Genomic DNA, 19864 nt, shown 5'->3' with positions numbered 1-19864 from the left:
ATGCTCACAAAGACCTCAATTTGTGGTGCTTCACTGGCCTAGGAGAGGAACAATGAGGTCATCAGGTAGCCATTCCTCTGACCCTTCTAGCATAGTCTGTCACGGTCTCTGGCTGCAGAGTGGTGCTTAAGCCTCGCCTGCATATTCTAGGATTCTCTCAGTGGTGTCTTGTCCATGTCTTGTTCTTCTTGCGAGGGGGAACAAAACAGAATGACCTATGTTGCAGTCTTGAGATGTCACTCACTTCCTGTTTAATTTCTTGGGAAGCACCCAAATTTCTTTTCCACAGCATTTGCACCATTTCACATTACCCTAAGCAATTTACAGGAGTCCAAGTTCTCCACATTCTCGCCTTATTTTGCTTAGTGTTTATTAGTGTTATTATGGCCCTAGTGGGTTTGAAGTGGTATCTCCTGATCTTGACTTGCATTTTGCTAAAGATGACTCAGGTTGAGCTTCACTGCATATGCTTAACTAACTGTTACATAGGGGTTTGGGGGAAAGTTATGAATCCAAGTCCTTCTACTGAATTTGTCTTTTTATTGTTGAGTTGTAAGAGTTCTTTGTATCTTCTCAATAGTATACCTTTGTCAGATACATGATTTAGAAATATTTTCTCCTGTTTTATAGATTACCTTTCCACTTACTAGATAATGTTCTTTGACAAAAAAAGTTTTCAAATTTGGTTGTTTCAGTATAGGGCCAGACTCCTGGCATTTTCCACAAAGTTATTCTTGACGTTTATCTTTTAATTTGTGCCTTACTAAGGTACTCAAATACTAGCTTTCTCCCAGCTTGTTCAGCTAGAAAACACTCACTCACTTGTTTATATAGGATTCAGTAAACTGTGCTTTTTCTTATCAACAACTAATTCATTAAAAGGACACACAAAAAAAGTTCTATATACAAGTGTGCCTTCATAAGATCTGCTAAGATCTGAGATATTCATAATTCTTGCAGTTTTTTAAAGTCCTGCCAGAAGTTACATCTTCTAGACATCATCCAGAATCACCTACTTTACTGTGTAGGATGGGGGTGGTGGTGGGTGGTGCTTACAGTGCTCTGGTGGAATAAATTTGTGTTACCAACATCAAAAGGTATCTCCTCCATCCCATACTCATTTAATTGTACAATAATTAGCTGTGTTTTAAAACCTGAGAAGTCAGCTATTTACAATTATCTCCGAGCTTGAATGTTACCAGACCAGGGAAGTCACATTCAGTGTAAAGGATATACAGAGGTTGTTAAATTAATCATCACATATTTATTCAACTTTACAGCATAGACAAAATAAGACTCACATTAGTGAAAAATTTCTACAAAATGACTGTGAAAAGCAAAATATGACTTCTTCATCAATTCTGTTTCTTCATGAAACATGTTAGCTGTAAAAATAAAGCAGTTTACTTAGCACTGCGTCCTTTTTTGGGCTATGTTCAGTTATAGTTTGAAAGAGGTAGATATTTCTGTAACACCTGAGAAATGAGCTGTGACAACCAGGTATGATAAGACAGTTTATACATAACTTAAACGTATTGGTCTTATGGCCACAAAATGTATTCGTACACATATGAAGATGAAATGGTCTGTGTGGAGCCATGTTTTTTTCTACACCGTGGATTCCAATGATGCTACTGATTTTACAACTCCAGAAGGTTCCACAAAATGGTGCAACAAGTATATTTTAACTGATTGCAACATTTAAGCTTTTCCTGGGTCAGCTGCAGGGTATTTTAACAGGGTTGACAAAGGGTCAGACAGTAAATACGTAAGAATTGCTCAACATGATAGCTATAGTATGAAAGCAGCCCTAGTCAAGATAGAGATGGTCTGACGGCTCCTGTTCTAGAATATAGTAGGTAGTACACACTACAGAGCCATTTGGAAGGGAGTCCTTTCCATAAGGTTCTTTTTCCCTTTTTAACCACAGGAAAAGTTCTGAAAGGAAAGCAAATGCTTCCCAGATTCCAGAGGCTTTCCATGTCTTATGTCATTTCACACAATGATATCTAATATATACCTATTAGATCCAAAACAGCAGAGCCAATGCTCTGAACCACATTGCTTTCAGCCCAAGATTTGCCTTCCCCACAAAGTAAGTATCACAAAGAAATGTGGGGCCACAAAACTGCCTTAATAAGATGTTAAGAACTTACATGCTGCACTGTTCTGGTGAAATATGATCACTAGAATTAATTTTAAGGTGAATTGTAGTTCTGACACATAATCTTCATACCCCCACTCCCCACAAAGTAGTGGGTCCAACAGTTCATTTAGTAGCTGATGGAGACACTTTTAAAAAACTGTTGAACGGTGAAGTGTGGACTTGCTACTTCTGGCAGACTAAGGATGTCAAATTTCATGTAAATTTATTTTGCTTAACTCTCTGGTCCCTTGATTATCATGGTCAGTAGTGAAAGTTTGCAAATACTTCACGCTGCAGGATATTTTACCTATCAGGTAATCTTCAATTTTCAACCAATTTAAGGTCATAGATGTGACAGGAACATATAAATAAAAGTAACTTTCAAAAACTGAAATAACAAAGTAACAAACAAAATTACAAAGCCCAGAAATTTTGCCATTGTAAATGCAGAGATCTAGATAATTTTTTTCTTTAAACACATGTGTTCTAAGCTGAAACCAAAGCAGTAGAACCATTTTTAGTGACTTAAGCATTAAACCTGTTTGTCCAATGACTTGCATGCACATGCTATTTTGTTTACAAGTGACAACCTCATAATCATATTCTGCTACAACCTTGAGAAAGTCAAGACAAAACTTAACAGTCATCTTGGTTTGCAAGTGATAAAAAATATTACCAAAAAACCGAACCTATGTCAAATATGCTACACTTGTTTCCTATCCCACACTTGCTTTATTTTCCACTTGACATTTGAATGAGCTACTAGACAAAACTAATCATCTTTATATTTTCTCTCTTTTGTATTAGTGGAATAGAGAGTTTAAATTAGTTTTAGGTTTCACATAGGGAAACCACCATTGAAACAACGCTCAATTTAATTATGATAATAACACAAGGGGCAGGGATAAGGCAAATGAACACAGTGAAAGGATGAAACGTATTCCAATAAAAGATTAGTAAGGCAGATATGTAATACAGCTGTGGAAACTGTACACATTAAAACAATGCAAAACTACTAAGCAGTCTCCTGTGCCACACAGTCCAATAGTTCTTTAAAAATACATATATAATAGAAAAAGAACATTTTCATCACAAAACTAATAGTAACTACTACAGAAAACTGATACACAAAATACCACTCAATACAGTGGTCACACTTCATCTGACTCAACCGAATCAGTGCCTGGAAGAAATCATGTAGAAAGGGTCTTTGGAGTTGCGTTTTGTTTCATTTGCTCCCTGAAGCTTAGCCTCCAGGTACACTCCTGGAACTCTTCTAGAAGTCTTCAGCTCCTTCTGAGAAACAACACCAGTGCAGGACTGTGTCACAGGTGTGGCTAAATCTACATCCACTGCATTTACAGAGACCTGCTCTTTGAGGGCTTCCACCTTCTCACTGAGCTCATTTCTTTCCATTTGAAGAGCTCTACACAGCTTCTCTAACCGTTCCAGTTTTATTTGAAAGGCCGTGTACTCTTTATCATGCACAGCTTTCTGGGGAGTTGGGGGGGGGGGGGGGGGGTGGAGAGGAGAGAATTCATGTAACCATTCTACATATAAATACAGAGTACATTATTGTCTACAAAAGAAAAAAAAGAAATCTGTGCCACACTGTCAACTACCTTTTACCATCTGCTGAAAATATAATTATTCTGGAACAATGCAAAAAATTAAATACTCTTTTGTCATGTTTCTTTAAAGTAACCAAAATGCACTTCTTGATTTTCAGTTAATTTTATGTTGACTTAATAAAGAATGAATAAAATTAATTATTTTAATTTAAAATGCTAGAAATAAGAGTACAGTCTTCTTTCTTCAATTTTTCTTCCTTTCCACCATTTTGAAACCCTAATATTTTCTTTCATGAAATGTTATAACTAGTCCCACGAAGTTTATGAACCTGAGAAATTTAGTAATTGCAAATGGAATACACTTACTTCAGCTTTCTTTACAGCAAACCTTACAAAAAGTAGTTTGCTGCCTTTCGGAGATGAGCAAGTAAAGGTAGAAAGCAACTGAGTTAAAAGTTTGTGCTCTCTCCATGGGAAATATGAATAAAGGTGTCTTCCCTGCAAAACTGTGACTCTCAAGTTGTGCCTTCTGAACCAACAGGAGAACTTCCTGGACACATTTAGAAAGGCAAAACTTCAGGCCACACCTGTGATGTAATGAATCAAAAGCTATGATGGGGAACAGTATCCTGTTTAACAAGCCTTAGTCTGTATAAGCTAAGTTTGCTATAGTGGACAGCAAAATCTACATACTCCAATGTATAGGTGTCCACAGCACAACTCTGAGCTAATTAATTGGGAAAGAAGTTTGATACCTCACCTAAGAGAACCTAACTTACCACAGGAAAGAGACCACATAAGTAAATCTGTAGCTACTCAGCAAACCGGAAGTTCCAGCCTGCCCTAGTACTGAAATCAATGAAATTCACTACATATTCACGTAAAACCTTCTCACCTCTTCAGCCATTTGCAGAAGTACTTTATTATTATTTTCCCATTTGGTACGCCACATTATCATTTCTTTTTCCAGCTTTTTAATTTTCTTTGTCATCTGTGAATCAACACAATGGCAAAGTTAAATTCTAATTTGCATTCCTTGACCCACCCCTCAAATATTGTATAATGTTCCTCCCTTCCCTCATCAGTGCACTATCCTCAACCAGCTGATAGCTGTGTATGTCTTGCTAAAAGCAGTTATGCCTGTCTATTGTGAGCAGAGCTAACAGAAGCCCTTATCGTGGTGGCAGCAACAAGAACCAAAGTAGGAAGGAGTTTTCGTATTATGAGAAGAACAAATTTGATCTCCTCAATTTCAGAGGAAACAGCACATGGAAACTTGAAATTCACCACACTCTGAATGCTTTCACATTAGATTGTATTGCCATTTATTTCAGTTAGAGGGAGAGAACCACCTTCTTCCTAAATCCTATAGGAAAAAAAGTCTATGTTCTTGAGTTATCTGTAGAGACAGTACATTAAACTAATTCATCTGATTTTTGCAAAAACAGATGTTCTCAGCTTCTAAGGAGACTAAGAATCTAAAATGCTATCAGTGTCAGAGGCCAGATAATTTAGGTAAGTGATCAGGAAAGGTATTAAAATTATTAAATCCTTAGCTTTACTCATCCTCACAACTCACAAGACTATCCTATTTCAGCTTTTATTAATGATAAAATGGGTGTAAAAACAAGTGTTCTTAATAAATGCGACAGGATCCCAATTTTCAGAAATTCAGAATTAGATTCAGTTATTATGCCCCTCAAGCACCCATCTTTCCAAAATTCCTTTATTGTTGGTCTGCACATCAAGCACAGTCCCAAGTAGATATACTATGTCATGCACTGTGAAGGGAAACTAGGATAAGGCAGAGCCAACCCTGTGCCACAGTTAATTCCCCACCAAAGTCCCACAGAACAGAGTGGGACAAGGCTGTAGGAGGAGCTCATGGAAGATCAGACTTCACTGCTGACAACTGTGATCTCTACAGTCGCCAGCAGAGAGGAATGTGTTCCAGGGAGTCCCCATCTTAAGCTGCTCTGCCTTGTGGTGCTCAAGTGGTACAGTACAGCTAACACCTTCTCTGTGAAGACAGAACAACTTCCCTTCCACTGGAGCACTCAGCTGAAAAGACTGGTAGGCACAACACACCTGCTGCTCACTGAATTGTACACACTACTGGGTGTAAAACTCCTTGATGGTGGTACCTGGAGTACTTAATTTAACATGGCTAAGCAGTGTCTGAAGTACAGAAGATACTTTTGTTATTCCCATTTTTAACAACGAAGGAACAGAAAAGTTAAACTTGTCCAAGGCCTACCATAAATGACTGCCCAGGATTATTAATCCAAGAAATCTGACTAATGAGCATGTGCTCTCAACCACTGTGTAAATTCTAATAACAATCCAGCATTGTTATTTATTGTCTACTGACCATGCTTTCTTTTTAAATCCCAATTTTAAAAAGGGAAATTCCATCCTAATTGCTTGCCCAACAGAGGTTACACAATGCAATAACTGAACTCAGCCTCACATACTAAGGTGGTTCCTTGTTATCTGGGTTAGAAGCAGGTAACAGTACTCTAAAATTGACACTTAGTCCATACTGTGAGCTGAAATAATGCCAAACATTTTTCTACACTGAATTTTGACTATTTTAAAATTATATAAGGATGTGTGTCCCCATATATCGCATGTATAAAGATGAATTTTAGAAGTGTAAAAATACATTCAGCATAACTAGATCCTCAGAACTAATCTATGCCAACCAAAAATATATCATCACTTCCCTTGGCCTCCATTTTTTACGTATAATTTACATAATGCTTGTGAAAGAACTGGTCAGGGATCATGAGAGGTGATCTCTTAAAAGAAAATCTATTTCTAACAACATGTTATCTTTAATAAAAGAGTTATCGTCAATGATGATAGAATTTTGAGAGTATCAATATCCTGAGCAACTTGGGGTAAGTTCAGGGCAAAATGCCTGCATATGCCAGGTGAAGATCAGGAAACAAAAATATTACATTCATTCAATATAAACTCATCCAAGTCATTATTATGCTTAAAATTAAGACATATAAACTTCATACTAATACTCTACTAAACTCATGTAAATACCTTTTCCATTTCCTGCCTGAAGGTTGTGAAGAGTTCATTGCTTTTTGCCATGGTAGTCTGGAATTCTTCAAACTTATCCATATAAAGAGAAAGCTACAAGAAAAAAGAAAAGAGAAAAGAACAGAAAAAAACAAAAGAAAAAAAAAGAGGGAGGGAGGGAGGAAGAAAGGGAGGGAAAGAGGGAGAGAGAAAGAGAAGGAGGGAAGGAGGGAGGGAGGAAGGCAGGGAGGGAAGAAGGAAGGAAGGGAGAGAGAGGAAGCAAAGAAGGAAGGGAGGGAAGGAGAAAGGAAGGAAGGGAAAGAGAAAGGAAGGGAGGAAGAAAAGGAGGAAGGGAGGGAAGGAAGGAAGGAAGGAAGGAAGAAAGGAGAGAGAGAGAGAGGGAGAAAGAAAGAGAAAGAGAGCAAGAGAAAGAAATAACGTATCAAACATTCTGAGTTCCAGATCATTTAGAATCCCAACGACTTGCAAAGGAACATAATGTGGCTAAACATTAGTCACTTATTACATGTGCTACAAAGAAGAAGAAATGCATCAGCAAACCTTTGGGCACACGTAATATGTGGCTTAAATTCTTGCTAAACCACTGAAATGCTCTGAAACTTATGGAAATCTTGTTGTTTTAATCTAACTGCAAATGTTTAAAACACTCAAATGTTAAGGATCTGTACTCCATGAACTGTAATAAAAACTAAACATTTCATATAACTATAAATTTCATATAAATGTAGAATTTTATGCACCATCCCTTGTCCTCACATTTGAAAAACTATTCTTGGAAAAAGATCACTAGCTTACATCGTTCTTAGCTTGATATCAAGGCTGAATATTTCTTTAATATGGGCAGGAAAAGAAAACAGAAGTTGAAAATGGTTTGGATGGAGGACAAAGAATTTAGTGGGAGTATAGTTGAGAAAAAGGAAAGTTAAATTCATGTAGAGACACCAATTTTTCTTTTAATTCCCACCAAGGAACTTTTTAAAAATTATTATTTTTCATTTTATCTAGGAAGATAATGCTAACTGAGCAGCACAAATAGAACACAGAATGCTGAGTCACATTTTTATTCCCCACAGAAAGGAGTTGGGGGAAGGGAAGGAGGAGCTCTCCTAGCAGTGCTCTCCTAGCAGAAACATTTACATGGGTGAATGCTGAGTTAGGCTTGAGGTTGGGCTGAATTGGTTCATGCACATCGGGGTGGGGGAAGCCCTTTGGAGACCACCTCTAAATATAAATGTATTTATACATTTATAAACATATAATACATATATATATATATACACATATATATTTTTTAAATTACATAGATCTTGTCCATAGGTTATATGCTACATATTATATGTAACAGTAATACAACACATACCTACACTATGCTCAGGATGAGGAAAGAGCAAGCCTCTTTGCTCTGTATTTCTGTGCAATACAGTGTTTTGCCCAAGAAAAGCAAAAAAGAATGAAAGACAATCAAATGCCAAGAAATAGCACAAATTATCTTTCCATTTGCACCAGTGCTATATGAGGACTATTAAACAGAACCACATGAAAAGAATGGGAAAGGGACAGGAAAGAGTATGATGGAACCAGTCCACCCAGTAATCTTGTGGCGTGGGCCATATGGGGAAAAGCACGTTAAGGCTAAAGGGTAGACAAAGTAAATATAGGATGACCAAATCATGCCCACAGAAACAGGAAGGCAAGGGCCTGGCTGAATACAAACTCAGGAGCAAGTTCAAGAGGCCTCCATTATGAGCAGTGTGTGGAAGAGTACATACTGGCAGGGCCAATGACCTAGAGATGGAGCAATGGTGCTGCTTAGGGAGACAAAGGGAGCAGTCTGGGCACTTGAGAGGCATTAGAAGTTAATGGCAGTCTAGACATGGTCCAGGCAGACTGTCCCATCTGAGTGCTCAATGCTGGTCCACAGTAGGTGGTTAGTAAGCGACAACTACCATCACACCTGGCCTTACATGCCTGGGTTACAGAACAATATGTCAACACACACCAATTAGAATCTATCCTCAATAAATGGTGGAAACTGACATGGTAACAACATAGAATGAGACGAAGGACAGCCACATTTACAGACTTTGAAACGGGAGATGTGGTAGCAAAGGAAGAAACTAATGATCAGGCAACAGGGCCCAGGGTTTCAGAGACCACAGACAAAAGAAGCTGCAATGAGAACAGTCCAACAGATTCCGAGATGCCTGGGAGCTTGGTAAGGCAGCCTTCTGGCAACTTGCACTCGAGAAATAGTCAATGACCCCCCACAATTAAAGAACATCTTCCAAAGCTGTTCATAGACTTTGCACACCTACACATCAATTCTTTTCTCCAGTTACATGCACCTCTGAGTGTCCTTACAGGGCTAATAAGTAACAGGTTTAAAGTTTCTAGAAGCAAGCCCACTTGGTCATAACTTACGTTGGAAAGCTCAAAAGCCTTTTCATATTTGACTTTTGTCCAATTTTCACTGTAAGTTAGGCTAGTTTTATCACTAATAACCCACTAAAAACTGTTCCCAAAGACATAAAGAGGACTCAGAAGGGTTGGTTGCTCATGAAGACTTGTGCCAGTCTTAATATATTAGTGAATTTTAGGACTAATTAAGAGAATCATTATGTTAAACATTCCATAATAAAGTTTTCTTTTTTTTTTTTTTTAAATTTTTTTTCTTCAACGTTTATTTTTATTTTTGGGACAGAGAGAGACAGAGCATGAACGGGGGAGGGGCAGAGAGAGAGGGAGACACAGAATCGGAAACAGGCTCCAGGCTTTGAGCCATCAGCCCAGAGCCTGACGCGGGGCTCAAACTCACGGACCGCGAGATCGTGACCTGGCTGAAGTCAGACGCTTAACCGACTGCGCCACCCAGGCGCCCCCATAATAAAGTTTTCAACAAGTGACATGTTTTTCAATAGAATGTAACCCTGGTTAACTAAAAGAATAAATTATATGGATAAATATCTAATTGCTCCTGTCTATAAAAATACAGGTAGATATTAGTAGACTTTCAGAGAGGGAGGCACAATATTTCCTCTGTCTTTTCTTGAAGTGAGATGCAGTATCTGCTTCCTTTACTCCACACAAAGCAACCATATAGGAGACTGAAATAGGACAACATAAGGCTCAACTCAAAAACAAAGAATCTCAATTCTCACTGAAAAAACACACATGCAAAGGGTTAGTATCCAAAATCTATAAAGAACTTATGAAATTCAACACCCAAAAAACAAATAATCCAGTAAAGAAATGGGCAGAAGACAGGACTATTGTTGGACACTTTTCCAAAAAAGATATCCAGATGGCTAACAGGCACATGAAAAGATGCTCAAGGTCACTACTCATCAGGGAAATACAAATCAAAACCACACTGAGATACCACCTCACGCCAGTCAGAGTAGCTACAATGAACAAATCAGGAGACTACAGATGCTGGCGAGGATGTGGAGAAACGGGAACCCTCTTGCACTGTTGGTGGGAATGCAAACTGCTGCAGCCACTCTGGAAAACAGTGTGGAGGTTCCTCAAAAAATTAAGGATAGAACTGTTCTCTGACCCAGCAATAGCACTGCTAGGAATTGCCCCATACAGAGGGCTGAGGCATAGGGGCACTTGTACCCCAATGTTTATAGCAGCACTTTCAACAATAGCCAAATTATGGAAACAGCCTAAATGTCCATCAACTGATGAATGGATAAAGAAATTGTGGTTTATATACACAATGGAATACTACGTGGTACTAAGAATGAAATCCTGCCATTTGCAGCAACATGGGTGGAACTGAAGCGTTTTATGCTAAGTGAAATAAATCAGTCAGAGAAAGACAGATATCGTATGTTTGTACTCATATGTGGAACTTGAGGAACTTAACAGAAGACCATGGGGGAAAGGTATGGAAAAAAAAAGTTACAAACAGAGAGGGAGGGAGGCACATCATAAGAAACTCTGAAATACAGAGAATAAACTGAGGGTTGATTGAGCAGGGGAGAGGGGAAAATGGGTGATGGGCATTGAGGAGGGTACTTGCTGGGATGAGCACGGGGTGTGTATTTAAGCAATGAATGATGAATCACAGGAATCTACCTCCAAAACCAAGAACACACTGTCTATACTGTATATTAGCCAACTTGACAATAAATTATATTAAAAATAAACAAAGAAACAAACACTACACACACACACACATCTGTAAGCAGATGAAGATTTTAAAAACTACACATACACAAAATATGTATTTTCTCCCTGTTTTACTTTCCTCATGGAACAAACTTTAAAAGACACAGGAGAAAATATCTAGAATAGTAGAAAGGAGACACTGAAAACAGGGTCATTAGCCCTCCAGATTTGCTAGGGACTAAGGGGTTTTGGAGGACACAGGACTCACGGTGCTGATTTGAGAGAAGTCCTAGTCAACTCATGATGAGTTAGTTACCATAAGAGGAACATTCTAAGAGGTCAAAAAACCTAGTTTTCACTTCTAGCTGGCATTCACTGGGAACAAGAAGATTCATAAATTCTACTATCCCCTGTTGCAAAGTTACCTGCTCTTTTAATTGTGCTTCCTCCCGTTTCATTTCTTCATATCTGTGCCTTGATTCTGTTGCTTCTTTTAATAACTAGAAAACAGAAACATTCTGGGAAAATACTAATAGTAATTACACATATGACTAAAATGTCAAATGACCAGATACTTATTTAGGCTTAGTGTTTCCTCTATTTTAGCAAGAATCACAGGTCAAACATCTTATTATACCAAATTGTCAAGTAGTTCCATCTTTGATCTACAGCACTTGTTAACACTTAGGACTGTGGGAAAAATCTTTAAACTGCTTAAGGAAAAAAAGTACCCTGGAGGCATACTAAGGTTTATAAAACTCACAGTCAAATAGTAGGAGAAATCAGGCATGTACCCTCAGACACACAAAACAGGGATGGAAATCTTGATATTATCAAGGTGGTAATGTTGCTACGCCATGAGACGCAAGATGAGCCAGTTTAGAAAGCATATAGAGAGAGCAGAGCAGTGAAACAGATTAGGCTTCTGATTACTTTTTTTCTTTTTTTTTAAAAATTTTTTTTTAAACATTTATTTATTTTTGGGACAGAGGGAGACAGAGCATGAATGGGGGAGAGGCAGAGAGAGAGGGAGACACAGAATCGGAAACAGGCTCCAGGCTCTGAGCCATCAGCCCAGAGCCTGACGCGGGGCTCGAACTCACGGACCGCGAGATCGTGACCTGGCTGAAGTCGGACGCTTAACCAACTGCGCCACCCAGGCGCCCCTGATTACTTTTTTCCAAATGAGGAAGAGGAGGGTCTGGTTTTCACACCTGCGCTTTCAAGAAAATTATATAGTGAAGTTGTACAGTAGGCAGTTGTGAAATTGTTTTTGAATTTCTGACATAAAAATGTCATACATGGGGCAAATAAGTCTTAAAGGTTTTCAAACCAACAAGAAAGTATATACATGTAATACATATATGTATGTGCATGTTTATGTATACGTATCTATGTATGCACATACATATGCACACGCTTTTTACTCCATGTTGGAAATGAAACAGTTCCTTCAATTATACATCAAATGTCACTGTTGGGTTGCACTAAAGATGTCTATACTTTGCAAAATCCATCTCTCTAAATCCTAGACTCACACTTAGTATGCATTGTTCATTTCCTCACCATTCAGTTCCTGAGTGTTCCATACCATGATTACCTCAGCGTCTAGATCACTAAAATAAAATGTAAAATGCTGAATGGAATAGTCCATAAATATATGCTTATTTAACTTAAGCATATAGAGTTTGATTTGCATGTCTTAATCATAAGATTCCACTATGTTCACCAATTACTGACAGGAAAAATAACATGAGTACTTACCCATGCTGCACGATTAAGGAAATAGAAAATTCTGCAAAGTTTACTGGGAAATTATACCAGATGAGTGAAATACAGTGTGCCTATTTTCAAGTTACTTATTTAAGAGAAAATGTACCAGACTCTAGGAGACCCAGGTTCGGTAAACTTGGTATGAAATTTAATTGCCTGTAGCCGTGGAGGCCTAATTTGCCAGTATCTGCCACATTCCTGAATCTGGTGATCATTACCTAAAAATCAAGATAATATTGTGCACAGGATAAAATCACCATGTTCATGTCTTTCCACTCATTTGGTCTAATATTCCAAGCCTATGTTTTATAAGAAAGTTTTACCAGGAAAGTTGAATGCATTCTAACATCTTGATATTAAAAAAACAAATTTCATCCCCAATTCTATGTAAATATTGAATGCTGTGTTTTAAATCATTTTGTCTACAATTATGGCAATAATGTTTTTAGGACACAGAACTTACAAATTCTCTTTCTCTTTGGTGTTTTTCATCAGCTTCCTCTATGAGCTCTGTTGTTTGCTGAAGCTTGGCATCCACAAGCTGTTGCTGCAGTTCCTTATGTTTGAACACTTTATTAATATGCTATAGAAAATATAAAATTTCTTCTATCACTTAGTGAAAAAGGGTATACATAGGTTAGGAGATACAACACAAGTTACAATAACTTACTTCCCTGTTATTCCTCCTCATACCACCATAACTAATTACATTGGAGCTTTCTGTGCTCATACACACAAAAGCATCTACTCACATCACCTTGCAAACCACTGTGCACTTGCAGACATGATTCCCTCTGGCCCCTAACCTGAATCCATCCAACCCAATCAACAGCTTTGTGTTGCCTGTTTCTGCTCTACATTGAAAATTAGGCTAAAACTATTAAGAAAAAAAAAAGATGGGTAAAGAGATCAAACTTGAAACCATTCATCACACACACAATTCCTGGGTATTATTTTCTTGTTATTAAATTTTCCCAAATTTCTCAGTATAGACAGTAGTATAATATAATGGTATGAATGGCCGGGGGTCAAATCTAGGCTTAGTGGATGGCCCTGGACAAATTCTGCCCTTTGACGAATCTCAGTTTCCTTATCCTTAAACATGGACAACCACACATGTACCTCCTAAAGTGTTTGTAAAAATCAATGAAGTGGCTAATATATTTAACATGCTTGGTGTCTAGAACATACTAGACCCTTGGTAAGAAAAGAGGTTACTGTCAAATCCAAACTAAATTGTTAAGTAGTATTTCTGTAAAATAAAGTCATCAGAACATCCTTCTCTGATGGAAAAACATTAAAACTTTTTAGTTTCCACATTCCATGTGATATGAAGAAATGGTAGTTAATAATATATAATCTAATTAAGTTTTGAGGAGTGGTTACATTTTTGTCTTTGACTGCAAATTACATCATTAAATTATATGCTCAACGCCACCACCCTCCCCCCCTAAGGAAACACTTCTGTAATACCTAACACGAACAAGGCTCACAGGTAATGTAACTTGAACATACACTTTGAAAATTTGTCACTTTAATAATGAAGTCAGGTGTCATTTGTTGCAACAACAAAATGAACACAAAATAAGAAAATGAGGGCTTTATGAAACAAATTTAGTGAAAAGTAAATCCACTCTATATGCCTCACAAAATTTACTTCAATAAATGCCCTGCAAGGAGGAAATACAGAGACAAACCTATATGTGAAAAAAAGACTTGAGACGTAACATCCAATGAAATGTATAAACCTTTTTGATCTGATTCAAAGAATTTTCAAAAGGGGGTTGGGGAATAGAAAAATGTGAGCAATGATGAAGTGGTTGGGAAAGTAATTACTGATTAATATTTTGGTGTGAAAATGGTACTGTGATTCTGCTTCAAGAGTCTTGTCTTTTCAAGATATGCATTCAAATAATGCTGGCTGAAATAATATGACATCTTGGATTTGCTTGAAACACAGATTTGCTGTTAAAAGATAAGGAGAACGGTTAGAAAAATGCTCAAAATCTTTAAACTGTTTTCAAAGGATATAAGTAAAACTAAGTTAAAACAACCTAAACTTTGAATTGAAACTGGATAAATTACATAGCCATTGTTGTTGGCTTCGTTTGGGGGCTTTTTCTGGTAGTAAAATATACCACTTAAAAATTTATCATTTTAACCATTTTTAATTGTCACCAATCTTTTCTAATTAGCAGTTTAAATATACTTATGTAAGGAGTTCAACACAGATAATTGAACATTTTACTACCCTTAAAATATAACAAAGGCAGAGGAATGTGCCCTTTGGAAAACCCAAAGCTCTTAGCCTGTACACTTGAGCTCAGAAAGTAAGGAAAACTAATGAGCATGCTATCACCAATTTCCTTTTAAAGTAGACACCACATAACTTCCAGACTACCTTGTAAAATAACTGCAGTGATGGGGTTCTGCAGGCATAAATGATTCACTGTACACTCACCTTAACTTTACTGTGTCTGTGGCAACCAAGAAGAAGGCTGGGTGTTTAGTTAAAAGAAATTTCTCTCCCCGCCAAAAGTTATAGTATGTAAAATGCAATGGTACTACAGACTGTATTATCATAGATTTATGATAGATTATCATGAGAGTCAGAGATATTAGATATTTGGGCACCAAATATTTATTTACTCTTTGACTGGATATGGAAAAAAACAGTCTGTATACTAAAATTGCTATCTTCCAGTATCACATGGAAAACAAGTACCACTCGATACACCTCACATATCCAAATCCACAGATCCCTGGGTCATCAGTGATGATCCCAATCAGTCTTTTAGTTTACACTGTTGTCTAACATTTTCCTAGTAAATTCCTGACTGTTTGCTACTATGCATACATAAAAGCTCTAAAATATTGTCCTGTGACAATAATCTTCAGTAATAATGGTGAAAAGGTTTTCATAGTAACAAGATGCTGTGTCACTGAACAAAACACTTTTACCTCCTCTCTCAGAGCATACTGTTCAATGAGCTTCTTCAGCTTCTCTCCTAGTTCAGTGTTTTCTTGGCGGAGTTTGGCATTGTGTATGTCATGCTGTTCCAGCTGTGCTTGAATTTCACTTAAAGTAAACTGGAAACGTGCAGTTGCTTCTCTACGATGTTCTTCCTCTTCTTGTGCCTGCTGCATATTTTCTTCCTTATTATCCAAAATAACTTATGTTATGGCACAAAAACAGACACATAGACCAATGGAATAGAATAGAAACCCCAGAACTAGACCCACAAACGTATGGCCAACTCATCTTTGACAAAGCAGGAAAGAACATCCAATGGAAAAAAGACAGTCTCTTTAACAAATGGTGCTGGGAGAACTGGACAGCAACATGCAGAAGGTTGAAACTAGACCACTTTCTCACACCATTCACAAAAATAAACTCAAAATGGATAAAGGACCTGAATGTGAGACAGGAAACCATCAAAACCCTAGAGGAGAAAGCAGGAAAAGACCTCTCTGACCTCAGCCGTAGCAATCTCTTACTCGACACATCCCCAAAGGCAAGGGAATTAAAAGCAAAAGTGAATTACTGGGACCTTATGAAGATCAAAAGCTTCTGCACAGCAAAGGAAACAACCAACAAAACGAAAAGGCAACCAACGGAATGGGAAAAGATCTTTGCAAATGACATATCGGACAAAGGGCTAGTCTCCAAAATCTATAAAGAGCTCACCAAACTCCACACCCGAAAAGCAAATAACCCAGTGAAGAAATGGGCAGAAAACATGAATAGACACTTCTCTAAAGAAGACATCCGGATGGCCAACAGGCACATGAAAAGATGTTCAGCGTCGCTCCTTATCAGGGAAATACAAATAAAAACCACACTCAGGTATCACCTCACGCCAGTCAGAGTGGCCAAAATGAACAAATCAGGAGACTATAGATGCTGGAGAGGAAGTGGAGAAACGGGAACCCTCTTGCACTGTTGGTGGGAATGCAAATTGGTGCAGCCGCTCTGGAAAGCAGTGTGGAGGTTCCTCAGAAAATTAAAAATAGACCTACCCTATGACCCAGCAATAGCACTGCTAGGAATTTATCCAAGGGACACAGGAGTACTGATGCATAGGGGCACTTGTACCCCAATGTTCATAGCAGCACTCTCAACAATAGCCAAATTATGGAAAGAGCCTAAATGTCCATCAACTGATGAATGGATAAAGAAATTGTGGTTTATATACACTATGGAATACTACGTGGCAATGAGAAAAAATGAAATATGGCCTTTTGTAGCAACGTGGATGGAACTGGAGAGTGTGATGCTAAGTGAAATAAGCCATACAGAGAAAGACAGATACCATATGGTTTCACTCTTATGTGGATCCTGAGAAACTCAACAGGAACCCATGGAGGAGGGGAAGGAAAAAAAAAAAAAAAGAGGTTAGAGTGGGAGAGAGCCAAAGCATAAGAGACTGTTGAGAACTGAGAGCAAACTGAGGGTTGATGGGGGGTGGGAGGGAGGAGAGGGTGGGTGATGGGTATTGAGGAGGGCACCTTTTGGGATGAGCACTGGGTGTTGTATGGAAACCAATTTGACAATAAATTTCATATATAAATAAAAAAAAAAACAAAAACAAACAAACAAAAAAAAACAAAATAACTTATGTTACTGGTATAGAATAAACTTCTACACTGAGTGCTTTAAAATTGTTGCTACTATGTGGGTTCCTGTAAAGATGCCCCAATTGTTGCTTCTCACTAACAATCCCTTCTCTTCATCTATGACCAAACATCTCTGATTTAAAAGCATATTTCCTTAGTAGATTAATCAGGGAGAAACAAACTGACCTGCTACAAAATTAAGTGTTCTTTGACTTTGCAGACCTTACTACCCAAAATACAAGTATGGTACTTCACACAGTAGATGCTGCCTCATTATTTTTCCAACTGTTCTCCTCATTGGTTTGGTAGGGCATCATCCTAGATGAGTATGAAGAGGGATGGCCCATATAGCAGCTTCCTTTCTGAGTCAACCTTCCATTTCCTGGAGGTCAAGGGATAAATGTAATCTTTATTTTAAAAGTTTACTTTTGGGACTCCTGCATGACTTAGTCAGTTAAGCATCCAACTTCTGCTCTGCTCATGATCTCACAGTCTGTGAGCTCAGGCTCCGTGTCAGGCTCTGTGCTGACAGCTCAGAGCCTGGAGCCTGTTTTGGATTCTCTGTTTCCCTCTCCCTCTGCTCCCTCACCGGTTTGCACTCTCTGTCTCTCTCGACAATAAATAAAACACTAAAAAAATTTTTTTAATAAAAAAAAAATTTGAAAAAGCTTACTTTCAATTCTTCCCAGGAAACAATCATCAAAAGACATTTACCCAAACAACTATCAGTCTGGTCAAAATGTTAAACTGAAATAAGTAGGGGGAAATCCACTTTTATTAAATCTAAATTTGGGGGTGGGGGGAGCCAAGATGGTGGAACACCATGGAAGCTTTTTGTGTGTCTTGCGTCAATGAAATACAGCCAGACCAACACGAAACCACCCTACACACCTAGAAAACTGATTGGAGGATTAACACAACAATCTACACAACCTGAACCACAGAATTCAGCAGGTACACAGTGTGGAGAAGTGAACTTGGTAAGCAAGAAGTCGCAAAAGGAATTCACCCCAAAAGAAAGTGCACGAACAGATGACAGCCAGGGATTTAACCAACACAGATACAAGCAAGATGTCTTAGCCAGAATTTAGAATCATGATAATAAAAATACAGGCTGGAGTTGAATATAGATTAGAATCCCTTTCTGCAGAGATAAAAGAAGTAAAAAATAGCCAGAATGAAATTAAAAATGCTATAACTGAGCTGCAATCACGGATGGATGCAGCGGTGGCAAGGATGGACGAGGCAGAACAGAGAATCAGCGATATACAGGACAAACTTATACAGAATAACAAAGCAGAAAAAAAGAGGAAGATTAAGGCAAAACAGCACAATTTAAGAATTAGAGAAATCAGTGACTTATTAAAAAGGAACATCAGACTCATGGGGTCCCAGAAGAGGAAGAGAGAGAAATAGGAGTAGAAGGGTTTTGTGAGCAAATCAGACGGGAAAACTTTCCTAACTTGGGGAAAGACACAGACATCAAAATCCAGGTAGCACAGAGGACCCCCATTAGATTCAACAAAAACTGACCCTCAACGAGGCGTATCATAGTCAAATTCACAAAGCACTCAGGCAAGGAGAGACTCATGAAAGCAGCAAGGGAAAAAAGTCCCTAATCTACAAGGGGAGACACATCAGGTTTGCAGCAGACCTGTCCACAGAAACATGGCAGGCCAGAAAGGAGTGGCAGGATACATTCAGTGTGCTGAATCAGAAAAATATGCACCCAAAAATTCTTCATCCAGCAAGGCTGTCATTCAAAATGGAAGCAGAGAGAAAAAGTTTCCCAGACCAACATAAATTAAAGCACTTTGTGACCACTAAACCAGCCCTGCAAGAAATTTTAAGGGAGACTCTCTGAGGGGAGAAAAGATGGGAAAAAAAACCCCAAAGATATATATCTATATGTACATATACACATGTGTATGTGTATATATGTATGTGTATATATATATAAATAAACAAATATATATCAATAAAGAAATACCAAAAGCAACCAAAGATTAGAAAGGGCCAGAGAACACCACCAGAAACTCCAACTCTACAAGGATCATAATGGCAATAAATTCACATCTTTCAGATTCACTCTGAACTCTGCTCCAATGGGCTCAATGCTCCAATCAAAACACACAGGGTAGGAGAATGGATAAGAAAAACAGTATCCATCTATATGTTGTTTACAAGAGACCCACTTGAGACCTAAAGTCACCTTCATATTGAATATAAGGGGGTGGAGAACCATCTGTCATGCTAACGGTCAACAAAAGAAAGCCGGAGTAGCCATACATCTATCAGACAATCTAGACTTTAAAATAAAGACTGTATCAAGAGATGCAGGAGGGCATTATATCATAATCAAGGGGTCTATAGGCCAAGAAGACCTAACAATTGTAAATATTTATGTGCCAAATGTAACAGCACCCAAATATTTAAGTCAACTAATCACAAAAATGAAAAAAACTCATTGACATTTATACCATAATAGTAGGAGACTTAAACACACCACTCACAGCAATGGACAGATCATCTGATAAAAAAATCAACAAGGAAACAATGGCTTTGAATGACACACTGGACCAGA

At 38.0% G+C, this 19864-nt stretch overlaps 1 protein-coding gene across 1 annotated transcript; it reads right to left on the bottom strand.

The window, feature by feature from the left end:
- Positions 1–1241: 1241 nt before the first annotated feature.
- On the bottom strand, positions 1242–19532 carry LOC121024154 (gamma-taxilin-like). The gene is made up of 7 exons (XM_040466447.1): positions 19493–19532; positions 15625–15836; positions 13127–13246; positions 11316–11390; positions 6775–6867; positions 4613–4708; positions 1242–3640 (listed from the first exon to the last, which is right to left on the bottom strand). Exons 1-7 carry the CDS (start codon positions 19530–19532, stop codon positions 3323–3325), a joined length of 954 nt encoding a protein of 317 aa, XP_040322381.1. The 3' UTR covers positions 1242–3322.
- Between the last annotated feature and the right edge of the window lie 332 nt (positions 19533–19864).

Source organism: Herpailurus yagouaroundi, unplaced genomic scaffold (assembly GCF_014898765.1).
Source record: "Herpailurus yagouaroundi ecotype Mexico unplaced genomic scaffold, PumYag 59140, whole genome shotgun sequence".
Classification (NCBI taxonomy): domain Eukaryota; kingdom Metazoa; phylum Chordata; class Mammalia; order Carnivora; family Felidae; genus Herpailurus; species Herpailurus yagouaroundi.
The sequence above is the reverse complement of the archived record's forward strand: the minus strand, read 5'-3'. Positions and strand labels throughout refer to the sequence as shown.

Excerpts from the sequence above, each read along its gene's own strand:
- LOC121024154 (XM_040466447.1), bottom strand. The coding sequence starts at position 19,532 with ATGACAGATGGTTCTCCACCCCCTTATATTCAATATGAAG. Across the intron at positions 15,837-19,492 it reads CCCTTATATTCAATATGAAG|TTATTTTGGATAATAAGGAA; the intron begins GTGACTTTAGGT and ends CCATAACATAAG. Across the intron at positions 11,391-13,126 it reads ACCAAAGAGAAAGAGAATTT|TTATTAAAAGAAGCAACAGA; the intron begins GTAAGTTCTGTG and ends TCTGTTTTCTAG.